Here is a 12994-nt window from a genome sequence, read left to right on the forward strand (position 1 = left end):
ATCTGAGTTCCTTATTCACAAGTGACCGTATGTTGACCTCCAGAGGGCCAGTATTGGCATCCCTTTACGACAATAAAAGAATAACAGGAATGAGAATGTGATGGGTGACATGTTGAGCTTAAACACGTAGGGAAGCTCTACAGGTTTATTTAAGCACAAAACTTTATTCAGCAACTTTATTTATAATGTCAGAGCTTTTTTTTTTTGTTAATATAAGAGAATTTCTTTGAATGTCTGAGGTGAACTAATGGATGTGAATACATTTTTTGTGAAAGCGAGAGCATTTTATACAAAAGTGAAAGCAGTTAGTGTGAATGTGAGAGCATTTTGTGTGAAAGTAAGAGCATTTTTGTGAATGTTAAAGCAGTTAATGTGAATACAAGAGCATTTTGTGAATATGAAAACATTTTATGAGAATGTGAAAGCAGTTAGTGTGAATGTGAGAGCATTTTGTGTGCAGGCTTTATTAAAGTTTTTATTATATATAGTGGTATTTTTAAAATGCTTATTTAGAAACTTTGGAAACTTTTTATAAAAATTATATTAAATGTCTTTTTTATTATGACCTTAATTGTGCCTAAAGATATTTTTATTTATATGTATTTTTCATTTATTTTTTATATCCATTGTAATTGTTTTATATACATTTTTCTATCTATTTTCTGCACAGCATTGATTCTTTCATGTTTAAATGTCTTTGTTTGTCACAGATGGATTTAAAAATATATATTTTTTTATTTCCCAGGGAAACACGAAATGTTCAAAGGCATGTTTTAATTGAAATATTCCTGTTGGGGTGCCAGTAATTTCGCTGCACATGTTCTGAGAGGAAATACTGTTTATATAAAAAGATGTTCTTATGAAATTGATTTTATAATTTTGTATTATTCTATAGCTCTTAAGCCCCGCCCACCAATGTTGGAATGTTGAAGGCAGGAAGTGATGCGTCTGAGAGACAGACAGCGGATGGGGAGGTGTGAATCTCTGGCAGTGAAACATGGAGCAAAAAGCACCATGAAGCCTGAATTATACAAAGCCGTGCTCCTCGCTGTCCATCACTCAGCGAGCCATAATAACACACAGCACTTCCTCTCTCTCTCTCTCTCTCTCTCTCTCTCTGTTTATCTCTCTCGCCCTCACTTCCAGCTCAGTAGTACAGCTGTGACCGTGAGTGCAGAATATTTAGCTTGCTGTGAGTCTGTGTCTCCTTCATCCACCTCCCACTCATCCTTCACTTTACATCGCTTATCCCTCACTCTCATCCATCTGTCCATCATCCTCTCTCTACAGACCTTTTATTAACTACTGTCTATTGCTCTCACTCTCATTCTCTCTCTCTCTCTCTCTCTCTCTCTCCTTATGTCCCTCAGGCTCCATTGCTTTCCTCTGTCTCTCTCACCTTCTCTCTATTTGTCTGTGAACCCTCTCTCTCTCTCTCTCTCTCCTTTTTGTCTTTCTTTCATTTATGTCTGTTTCTCTCACTCCTCAAGTGTTTCTCTCTCTCTTTCCATCTCTCTCTCCATCTCCTCTCTCTGTCAGTATCTCATTCTCTCACTTTAATCTCTCTCTCTCCATCATCTCTCTCTCTTTCCCTCTCTCTGTCTCTCTTTCTCTCTCTCCCTCATCTCTCTCTCTCTCTCTCTGTTCTTATGTCTATTTACTTGACTGTCTCTCTGTCTCTCTTTTTCTCGTGCGCTCTCTCTCTTTCTCTGTTCTTATGCCTATTTACTTCGCTCTCTCTCTCTCTTTCTGTCTCTGTTCTTATGCCTATTTACTTCGCTCTCTCTCTCTCTCTCTCTCTCTCTCTCTGTTCTTATGCCTATTTACTTCGCTCTCTCTCTCTCTCTCTCTCTCTCTCTCTCTCTGTTCTTATGCCTATTTACTTCGCTCTCTCTCTCTCTCTCTCTCTCTCTCTCTGTCAGATACAGGAACATGACGTTTCTCTCTGGAGGTTTCCACTCAGTAAACCTCATCCACGTTTCTCACACGCCACATTTTCTCCTGTAACTCGTCCTCAGGGAGCTTCTGTATCTCTCTACACCTGCGGCCTCTCGGAAAAAAAAGAAAAGCGACGCTCCGGAGCTGTCAGGTAGTGAGCTGGCGTAACTCATCCCGGGCCTGTGGGAGATCTCCTGGAGATTTTTCCCCGAGTCGCTCCTCCGGATGCGTTTCTTTCTGCGATGTTTTTTTTTTTTGGGGGGTTTTTTTTTTTCTCGCAGATATACCGTTCACTCGTTCCTTTAATCCTTTCATTTTCTTCTTCAGCAATATGGTGTATAAATGTTGTAATAATAGACAGCTTTTTAGTTCTCCGATGGTTACAAAGCACTGAAACTGGAGACTCCTTCCATGAACGTGAATTAAACATATAAAATTACACGCCAATGATTACGCACTTTGTTCAAATACGTTATCGTTTCCATAGTAACAAGTGCATTAATACACTATAAAGCTGTACTGCTGTGTTACAGAAAATTCTGACCAATCAGATTTTAGAATTCAACACTCCTATGGATGGTCATGATGGTAATTATAATGGAATTTGATTATCCTGATAAATTCCACGTAGCTAATTTAGCGCAGACCGTAGCATCAGTCGTATCACCTCATGCTGAATAAAACTCCTTAACAGGCCGTTTTTATTGCTGATATTATATTCATGTACTAATGCAATAACGCAACAATATAAATCACACAAATTAGCATGCATGCTAGGCTGCAGGTGTCTAGCGCACACGTCTGGTGCTTGAACGATGACGACTAACAAGAAAAGCAATAAAAAGCATTTATCACGCTCATAAAATTCAATTTATTTTCCTCTTTCTCTGTCTCTCGCTCGTTCTTACGTGTTCTCCACCTCGGATTCAGAGGTAATGGGGCGAGCAGAAGGCTGAGGAAAACACACACACACACACACACACACACACTCACTCAAACGGAGCAGCAGATCAATCCAAAACTAGCATCATGTTCCTAAATACATTTCCCTACACCAGCCTCGAGGCTACATCCATTTTTAAAACGGCTCCGTTCCGTAAAATTACCCAGTAGTCATTTATCTGCAATATTTCATAGATCTAGCTAACCACATATTAGCACATGTGCTAGCAGGGTGTTAGCTAGCTAGTGAGTAGCGCAAGTTATGACCACGCTCACACTGTGAGCTAAGTGCTCAAATCCATTTTTTTTTTAAAATGTAGACTATATTCAAGACACAGTACAGAGTTAATATAACTAGCTAGCTATTTGTGTTAGCAGGGTGTTAGCTGGCTAGTTATGCTAACTGTTTACTGTGTCTTGAAAGTCTGCAATTAAAAAAAACGGATTTCAGAACTTAGATCTCAGTGTGAGTGTGGTAATAACTTTGCACTATTGTAGCACAGACACTAGCTAGCATACACCCTGCTAGCATAACTAGCTGAACCCTCTTTGAATACACGCATACTATGAGCTAACCGCTCAAATCCATTGTTTAGTGTAGACTATTCAGTATTCAGGACACAGTAACTAGCGTAACTACTGCGCTTGCTAGCTAGCTGTTGTTAACATGTTTGTATAGCAACTTCAGCTAGCAATTGTTCTGCTTTTCGTTACTTTGTACGATGGATGCCGCCATGTTGAAACAACGTCACAGAACTGCACCTCGGAGGTCCTCAGTTTCCATTTGGTCCTAACAAAGCTCAGGAAATCAATTCTTCATAGAATCTACCCAGCTACAACCGATCGTTCCTTAAAGACGGCTTTACACTCTAGGATATTCTGCCTGATTGTTTGGTCATGAGTTGAAATTGCGTAATGAACGCATAATGACACGGCGCGCTCACGTTATCAGTGCCACTGCGACCGTAGACAGCTGACGACAAAGTTGTGTCTCAGTGTGAGAAATTTCTGATTAAAATCTCAGACTCTTGTCTAAAATCCACCAATAGGAGGATGACAAACTCATACGAGAAATATACGTAGCATAGAAAAATACGTCGCGGTGATGACGAAACGTAAACAAAACATGCTAACAGAGGGAAAAATATAGTCTTATGACCTGAAGCCATCTTTGAAGAAGAATGTTTGTGTGCGCGCAAGTGCATATTCACTGACTGATGACGTAAAATGAACGTACGAAATTCATTTTTTTTAATCGTTAGAGGATCTCTATAGTAAAGAAGCCGAGTCACTGTTACAGAACAGCTCACTTCAGACTGTTTTATTCTTCCATTCATTTAGAGTTATATTTAATACTGTGGAATGTCAGCACAAGTTCGTTCGTTGTGTCACTTATGTTACGTTAAACAGTTGTTCCATTACAAGTTGTAAGACAAAAAAACGCAGTTTGTCATGTTACTGAAAAACCTCGAAGCTTAAACGTGTACAGTCTTACGTACAGAGTGATAAGTAATAAACTCGGTTCAATATGGAGGAATTGTAATGATGACCTCGTTGACCTTTAATGTACAACGTTATAGCGTAATTACTGCGCAAATCATTGTTACATCAGACCTATATATTCATCTGTGTTGTATGTACATTGCGTTGTTGTATGTAACCTTACGAATAAGCATTTGAACCTGAAATCCCGCCCCCAGCCACGCCTCTGCCCGCGTAGAGACGAAGTCAAACGCGTACACAGACTTCTTGTCACTCTCTGAAAGTCGATTCAGAGTGACCTTCTAAGCAGCACGAGTGTCAAACTCATCGACAAACCAAGCGAGACAGCCTTTCAAAGCGGGAAGGAAAGCAGGCAAAATGAAGATGTATTACATTTTTCTAGCGGAGCGATGACCTAGATGTGCAGACGGATGAATTTGTCCTGTCACCGTCTCTCTCTATCTCTCTCACGTCTGTCACAGGCGCTGACACGCATAAAAGCTTTTCATGGCCGCCGCTGAAGCGTGTCTACTCAGAGAGGATGTTAGCGCTTTAAAGGTCGGATCGCGAGCACGTTTGTCTCGCGTCGTTTCACTTCCGTGGTGATTTACGGCAGATGAGAAGATGATTAGATGGATTTTCATGGCTGCTCTGGATGCAGATGATGCTGTTAAAGGGAAGAGGAAAAGTCCAACCTGAAACATCTTTATGTTGAAATATTTGGGATGTGTTTAGTGATATATACACACAGTATATATATATATATATATTTGGATGGATCTGTATTGTCGTTATTCCTGTGAGAAGTTAGCGGCTCAGTCAGTTTGGAGAAAGTTCCACTAGAACAGGTTCTCAGCGTTCTCAAAGATTCACTTCCTACTACTGTCTTTATCATTTAGTGGAATTAGTATTTTTTTTGGGGGGTTATTTTTTAGAGAGAGAGAGAATTGTTGGGGAAAAGGGGCGGAGTTAAACGAGTCAGGGGATAAATTCCAGGCTGGAAAAATTAAAAGAACAAAGAAACAATCCAGATTCATTACATGACAATGCTGGAAAACAAACAAACAAACAAAAAACCCAATATATTTTTTAAAACTATCCAGAAAGAAACTATCCAGATTCATTCATTAATATTAAAATTAAATTAAAAAAAATTTTTTTTTTAATTATTTATGATGTTATATTATGTTTAGGAATCTTTAAAAGTTACAAACTGCACCTTTAATTTTCTAAAAACGTGCTTATGAGGTGTGTGATAAATTTATTTATTCTGAAGTTAACACACATAAAGATCTTTAATTTAATACTAAAAATGATTAATGATATCATTTCTTGTAAAACTGAGCGAATATTTGTGATAAAACTGCTTTTTGTGTAATGTCGTCCTCCAGACGCTGAATGGCAGCGTACATTTAAAAAAACGCGAGATCAAAATTCATTCCTCTGTGTCCCATGTCGGCCACCGTAGACGGCTGGTTTGTTTAGCCGGAAGTGCAGGTTCAGGAGAATAGCTAAGAAGCTTGCTAGGTAGTTAGCACGGGTTTTACTCTAAAATGGCCGCGTATTCTAACGTAAAATCAACCAAACTCGTGTTGAAAGGTATGAAAGATAAAAGGTGAGTTTATTTATTTATAAGTCTTTAGTAGCGTTATTGTTTTAAGCAGCTATACGCAGTTCGCTTTAGCACTCGGCTGATACTAGTGCGGGCTGCATCCAAAATGGCGCCATGCTCCCTTTATAGGTGCACTAGGTAGAGTTTAATAAGCGACGGATTTTTACGTCATATTTAGTGGACTTTATGGCTGATAGACGCGATTTGGGACGAAGCCGGTTTTCGTCTCTGGTTAATTTCTTGTTTGTTTATTTAAGCAAAAAGAAGAAGCACAAAGACAAGAAAAGAAAACGCGATGATGATGAGGAGAAACCCGATGTCGTCGGTACGTTTCCAGGATTTTTGCATAAATAAATAAATACCATAGAAAATAATATTAGAAATACTCTGTTGAGTTCATTTTTATATTGTTCTCTAATTATTTTAATTATTTCAATATTTTGATATAAAATAGTTTTATTTGTTTGCTGGTGTGCGTTCTTTCTAAATTAATGTATTTAAGTTCTTATTTATAAAACAGAATTTTATAATTATTATTATTATTATTATTATTATTATTATTATTATTATTATTAAGCTATTTTAATTATTTGTAATTATTTCATTGTTTTAATTGTTTGTCATTGTGTATTATTGTTTTTGTATTTTGTTATTTATTAATTTATTTACAGAACAGTGCTTTGTGATTTATTATTATTATTATTATTAATATATAATATTGTAATTATATTTCTTTTGAATTATTTTTATGTATTATTGCATACATTTTTAGTTTGACTCATTAAATGTGGTGTGTGTATGTGGTGTGTGTATGTGGTGTGTGTGTGTGGTGTGTGTGTCGTGTGTGTGTGTGGTGTCAGGCGGCTGGTGGTCTGTCCGTAATTTCGGTGAAATCAGCGGCACGGTGGCCATCGAGATCCACAGCAGGTCGTACGTCCACGCGTTAGACACGGGTCTGTTCACCGCCGGAGCTCCGCATACAGGAGGTGAGGATCAAATGCAGAAGAACTAGCGCTAAAGAGGCTGATTTAATTTCTCCTCGCGTCTTTAGTGTAAAGTTTACAGCGTAAAGTGCGACAGGAAGATCCCGTGTGAGGGGAAACGACTCTCCACACCACCGGGGGGCAGCAGAAAAACTGCCCTGTATCACCACAGCATAGCGACTGTTTAGGGCGTTGTTATGGAGACCGTGTCAGTGGGTATAAAGATCTGAACGTTCTGTCGGCCATTTTGTTTCAGAAAAATACAGTTACAGCAGACGAATAGCAGAGAAATAGGAAGTTATGATATGAAGATATCAATATTGTGACCATTTATATTTATGTACAATACAGTTTTCTGATAACTCATGGATGTGTTTTCATGAAAATAGTTTTATTTATTTATTTATTTATTTATTTTAAAATAAATTTAATCACAAACTGACTAGAAGCAAATGATTTGATGCTAAAATTTTTAGTTCATTTTTTAAATTGTAAAATGATCATATTTCATATTTCCAGATTTGTTTTTTTTCTATATTTTTGACTAAATTCATCCGTTTTTATCTTATTTTTTTGTTTTGTATTTTCTTGCACAAGCCAGCGTGAGAGTTTTCTTCAGGATCAATAATGTTTATCTGATGTGGTGATGTGATATCGTAGTCGTATCGTCCGCTTGGTTTGGTTCTCGTCGATTCGTCGTTTGAGCAGCCAATCAGAGAGCTCGATTTCTCTCACAGTGTACGGTTTCGCTCTCATTAGCACGCTGAGTTGATTTTAGTGAGAATTCTGTCTCTCTCTCTCTCTCACACACACACTTTCTGTCTCTCTCTCTCTCTCTCTCTCTCTCTCTCTCTCTCACACACACTTTCTGTCTCTCTCTCTCTCTCTCTCTCTCTATTTCTCTGTCTCTCACTCTCTGTTTATTTCTCTCTTTCTCTATGTCTCTCTCTCTCTCACACTTTCTGTCTCTCTCTCTCTTTCTGTCTCTCACTCTCTCTCTTTCTCTCTCTCTCTCTATTTCTCTGTCTCTCACTCTGTTTATTTCTCTCTTTCTCTATGTCTCTCTCTCTCACACTTTCTGTCTCTCTCTCTCTCACACACTTTCTGTCTCTCTCTTTCTGTCTCTCACTCTCTCTCTTTCTCTCTCTCTCTCTATTTCTCTGTCTCTCACTCTGTTTATTTCTCTCTTTCTCTATGTCTCTCTCTCTCACACTTTCTGTCTCTCTCTCTCTCACACACTTTCTGTCTCTCTCTCTCTTTCTGTCTCTCACTCTCTCTCTTTCTCTCTCTCTCTCTATTTCTCTGTCTCTCACTCTGTTTATTTCTCTCTTTCTCTATGTCTCTCTCTCTCTTTCTCTCTCTCCCTCTCTCTCTCTCTCTCTCTCTCTCTCTCTCTCATGGCCCGGGAGAATAATGGAATCCGGTCTCTGATGATCGCACGCTGTAATTGCGGCAGGTTTCGCCGGAGAGACTTGGCTGATAGTGGATAATGTGGGACTGTTTGCGGCCCGTCGCTTCATCCTGAGATTCTGCACTGAGACGCGGAGACGAGTTTGTTAAGAGTCATTACTTCCTTCAGAGAAGCTCTTAGAGCTGCGTAAAGAATGAACCCTGATAGATTTACTGCGTGAATAACGCTGTGTTTATAAGAACTGTAGAGCACGTGGAGAAGTGCTGAATAACCTGTTTATAACACCTTCATATCTGCATCTCTGTATACAGGGAACTGTTACAGAACAGGTTTAGAAATCTGTCATTTGGTTGTTGTTGTTTTTTTCTGTAGATGATGAAGGTCCTGATCCACCGGAACAGTTCACCGCCATCAAACTCTCAGACTCCAGGTTCGACCAAATAAAATTCATTATTCTCAACCTTTTCTGTTTAATGTGCCTGAGTGTGCAGTGGAAAGGTGAATTTAAAAAAAAAACATTTAAAACATTTTAATTAAATTTATTAACCAGATTTATTTCAATTATTTTATCTAAACACTTTTATAAAAATAAATAACTGAATTTATCTCTGTTTAAAGTATAAAATGCAACATTATTACAAATTTAAAATATGAAACAATATAAAATGGTGAAATATGAAATTAACTGTTATTAAAAACTTATTTGTTTTTTTTTAAATCAGACTATTGTTTTAATTATTTTTTTGTATTTTTTTTACATTTATTTATTTATTTATTATTGATTATTTTTAGTTTCAGTGTGATTGATGGTGATAAATATTAACGCTCAGTCAGTCATTAGCTGATTGTGAATAAATTATTAATCAATTATATAAAGTTCTTTTATTGATATTTGTGAATCATTTTATTTTATTTTAATTAGATTAATATTTGGTTTATATACACTGTTTATTAGATATTTTATTTAGAGTTACTTAAATATTGAATTTATTTTGTTTAACCTGTATGTCTTTGGTGTTTTTTTAGTGTATTTTTTTTATTATTTATTTATTTTATTTATTTATTTTGTTTATATATTTATATCCTTAGTTAGTTTGTTGGATTAATTTTTTTTAACTCTGTCTATTTTTTTTTTATTTAAATAATTATATGTATTTTTATTAAAGGTATTTTTATTTTTTTATTTATTTATATTTATTTTGTTTATTTATTTTTATCCTTAGTTAGTTTGTTGGATTAATTTTTTTTAACCCTGTTATATTTGTTTGATTTTCTTTTAATTTAATTATATGTATTTTTATTAAAGGTATTTTTATTTATTTTATTTATATTTTATTTTTATTTACATTAGACGCATCAGTGAGTCTTTTCTCTGTTCTCCGTTGTGCAGAATAGCCCTGAAGTCTGGTTATGGTAAATATCTGGGGATAAACTCGGACGGTGTCGTGATCGGACGCTCGGACGCTATCGGCGCGAGAGAGCAGTGGGAGCCGGTGTTCCAGGACGTGAGTGCAGCTGTCAATCATTTAACCGCAGCCAATCAGACTGCAGCTCGGATTTAACGCTAGCTTCATTTCATTTAACGTCGCTGTTCTGCGGTAGCTTTTGTTTAAACGTTAACAGAAGACGGATCGGAGACGTCGGATTTAGTTTTGATGAAATAACTCATGACTTTTTGTCCTCTGTGTGTGTGTGTGTGTGTGTGTGTGTGTGTGTGATTTCTCTGCAGGGTAAAATGGCTCTGCTGGCAGCAAACAGCTGTTTTATTTCGTACAGTGAGAATGGAGACATCGTGGCCAAAAACAAAACGGCTGGCGATGAAGAGATGATCAAGGTCCGCTAGTAATTCATTCATTTTTTAAAAAATTTCCTAAAGCAACTCACTCTGTGTTCACGCTAGCAAGAGACAAGTCACTTGCATCTTAGTCTGTTTAGATTATTTTTAGTTCTAATAAGAAACTGTAGAAATCGTTGTAGCTACTACTAGCTACCTAGTAAAATCAGTTGTTTGTTTTACATCGTACGTGCTTCGTTCTCGCTTTGTTTTCAGATTAGATCAGCAAAACAAGCTAACTGTACTAGCTACGCACACTCACCACAGGCACAACGATCTCCTTCCAAACTTTATTTTTCCTTCATAATGTCTCTATACACATTATACGACAGGATAAGCGTGTGAAACCACGGTCGTAAGCTTTTCTTCCATTTTTCCGTGAACTAATTGCAGGTAGGAACTAAAGTTGTGAGCGAGGAGCTAAAAAAATCACACGAAAAGTTTGACTCGAGGAATCGTTCGAGATAATCGTTCAGATTTGTTGCTTTACAATGTTGTACGAAAGATCGCGCGCTGCTTGCTGGTGTGAGCGGCGAGTTACACGTCATTTGAAATATGAACAAAAGCCATTTATTAGCTGAGAGAGTTAACGTTCCGAATTTGTTTGGATTGTACAGATCCGCTCGTGTGCCGAGAGGGAGGTGAAGAGGAACGACGACATCGCAGACGAGGACCGAGGAAACGTCAAGAGCTGCGAGATCAACTATGTGTGAGTGTCAGTGTGTGTGTGTGTGTGTGTGTGTGTGTGTGTGTTTTAATGTAATAAGAATCAGAATGATAGTTTTGCATAACCTGTGCAAAGGATGGAAGTGCAGTTGTGCGAAAGTTTGTGCACCCTTAGGACGACGGACAAACATGTAAATATCTGGCATGATATTACATTAATAATAATAAAAATATATTTATTTTATTAGATTTACTTTTTATTTTGAGTTCAACTTCTGAACATGCTTTAGATAAAACACGAAAAAATTATACATAAAAGAAGGACTTACACATATATATATATATATGACTGTATATATTATGTAACATATTAATAGTAAATATGAAAAAATCTTTTGGATTTATTGCAGCATGGACTAAAGTTTCCCTTCATGATGTTTCTATTATTTTTATTTCATTTATTTATCCATGTATTGAGTTCATGTGTTTATAATGTCCCGTAAGCTAGATATAGATTCGTTTTGCACTTTTGCACTCGTCTATAGTTTTGTTGTTGTTGTTGTTTATAAAATATTCACAACAGACAAATCCATACAAATGTTTTTCAAAGACTCTAATCCAGTCTGTAAGAAGGAAACAAAACCACCAGTCTACAAACGTGTAATGAAATAAAATAAAATAAATGTTATAAACACCGTTCACGTCGTAAAAACGCTTCGGAGCTGCTCATCTTCACGCTGTGGTTTAAGACGTAAACCAGACGCTGTGTTTGGACGTGATGAATTTTTGTCTCATTGAATGAATCTCATTATGTACGATCTACAAAAAAGGAGTTCTGCTCAGGTGTAATGTGTGATTGTTACCATTATATTTGTATTGTTTTATATATATGTATATATATTGTTAATGTTTATGAGTTTAGTTGTTGACATGGCGGTGTTGTGTTGGTGGACGACAGGAAGAAGTTCCAGAGCTTCCAGGACAGGAAGTTGAGGGTGAACGAGGAGGACAGCGGCACGCTGAAGAAAGCCAGGACTGAAGGCAAATTCCACGAGGCTTTACTCGACAGGTCACAAACTTTTATTTCTGCATGAGCTATAAAACTTAGTGCCTTTTTATTTATTTATTTTTTTATAAAAATCAAATTTTATTTATGGAAAGACATCATGTTTCTTCATTTGTGCAAAGACAGAAGAAAGAATTATTGCAAAATGATTTAAATTCACTTATCTTAACAAATCACGTTGGGAAGTTTGGGAATTTACTTCACTAAATGTATTTCTCCACCATGTTTCCATGGAAATCCCAGAATTATCCCAGAATTATGGGATGGCTTTTTCAGAGAACAGATCTTTGTCTCCTTCAAATTTGTCATGAGGTTTTCTGTCTCTTAAAAAAAAAAAAAAAATAGCTTCCTACGAGATTTTAATGATGTTGAGTGGAATATTGTTGCACATCACAGAGCTGATTATTGATCTAATGCCAGTTACACAATAATATAAATCTATACTGTATATATACAATATTGTTTGATTTTTTTCTCCTGAACTGTGGATCATATGTGTGTCTTTTCTTTCTCACAGGAGATCCAAGATGAAAGCTGATCGATACTGCAAGTGACGCAGGAGGAACGTTTCCGTCATTCTTTTTTTATTTTACTTTTATAATGTTTACATTTTTTTGCTTTAAATTTGGCCAGTGTGATGTTATTGTGTTGTATATTAAACAATTTAACTGACCAGATTCAGTATTTCCAGCAGGTTTTTTGTTTGTTTCATTTGCTTTTGTTTGTTCAAGTAAGAAATGAAAGAAGTAATAAATAATTAAATAAATAAATAAGTTATTAAGAAGTAAGTAAAAATGTACGTAAAGAATGATGTAATTAAGTAATAAGAAGAAAAATACGTAAGTAAATGCATAATTAGTTATTAATAAGTAAGTAAATACCTAAATAAGTAAGTAATTAATAAGTAATAAGTAAGTAAGTAACTATATAAATGAGGAAATAAATAAGTTATTGTTGTTAGGAATAATTAAGAACCGTTAATGATTCATTGGACCATTAAACCCTGTTTTTAAAAATACTGTACCAGGACCAAGAGAGCTTAGCTAAATTTAAAGCCCTG

At 36.3% G+C, this 12994-nt stretch overlaps 1 protein-coding gene across 1 annotated transcript; it reads left to right on the forward strand.

Moving 5' to 3' along the window:
• The first annotated feature begins 5805 nt into the window (after positions 1 to 5805).
• frg1 (FSHD region gene 1) lies at positions 5806 to 12611 on the forward strand. Its single transcript, XM_026947696.3, has 9 exons — positions 5806 to 5977; positions 6232 to 6299; positions 6835 to 6960; positions 8741 to 8798; positions 9759 to 9873; positions 10098 to 10202; positions 10820 to 10911; positions 11827 to 11937; positions 12452 to 12611. The coding sequence occupies exons 1-9, from the start codon at positions 5916 to 5918 to the stop codon at positions 12486 to 12488; spliced, it is 774 nt and encodes a 257-aa protein (XP_026803497.1). The 5' UTR covers positions 5806 to 5915; the 3' UTR covers positions 12489 to 12611.
• The last annotated feature ends 383 nt before the right edge of the window (positions 12612 to 12994 follow it).

The sequence above is a fragment of the Pangasianodon hypophthalmus genome, chromosome 28 (genome assembly GCF_027358585.1).
Source record: "Pangasianodon hypophthalmus isolate fPanHyp1 chromosome 28, fPanHyp1.pri, whole genome shotgun sequence".
Taxonomy (NCBI): Eukaryota; Metazoa; Chordata; class Actinopteri; order Siluriformes; family Pangasiidae; genus Pangasianodon; species Pangasianodon hypophthalmus.

Bases quoted from the DNA above. Each gene is read 5' to 3' on its own strand.
- frg1 (XM_026947696.3), top strand. From the start codon at position 5,916: ATGGCCGCGTATTCTAACGTAAAATCAACCAAACTCGTGTTGAAAGGT. The intron at 6,961-8,740 runs GTGAGGATCAAA...TTTTTTCTGTAG, and splicing joins CGGAGCTCCGCATACAGGAG to ATGATGAAGGTCCTGATCCA. The intron at 10,203-10,819 runs GTCCGCTAGTAA...TGGATTGTACAG, and splicing joins GCGATGAAGAGATGATCAAG to ATCCGCTCGTGTGCCGAGAG.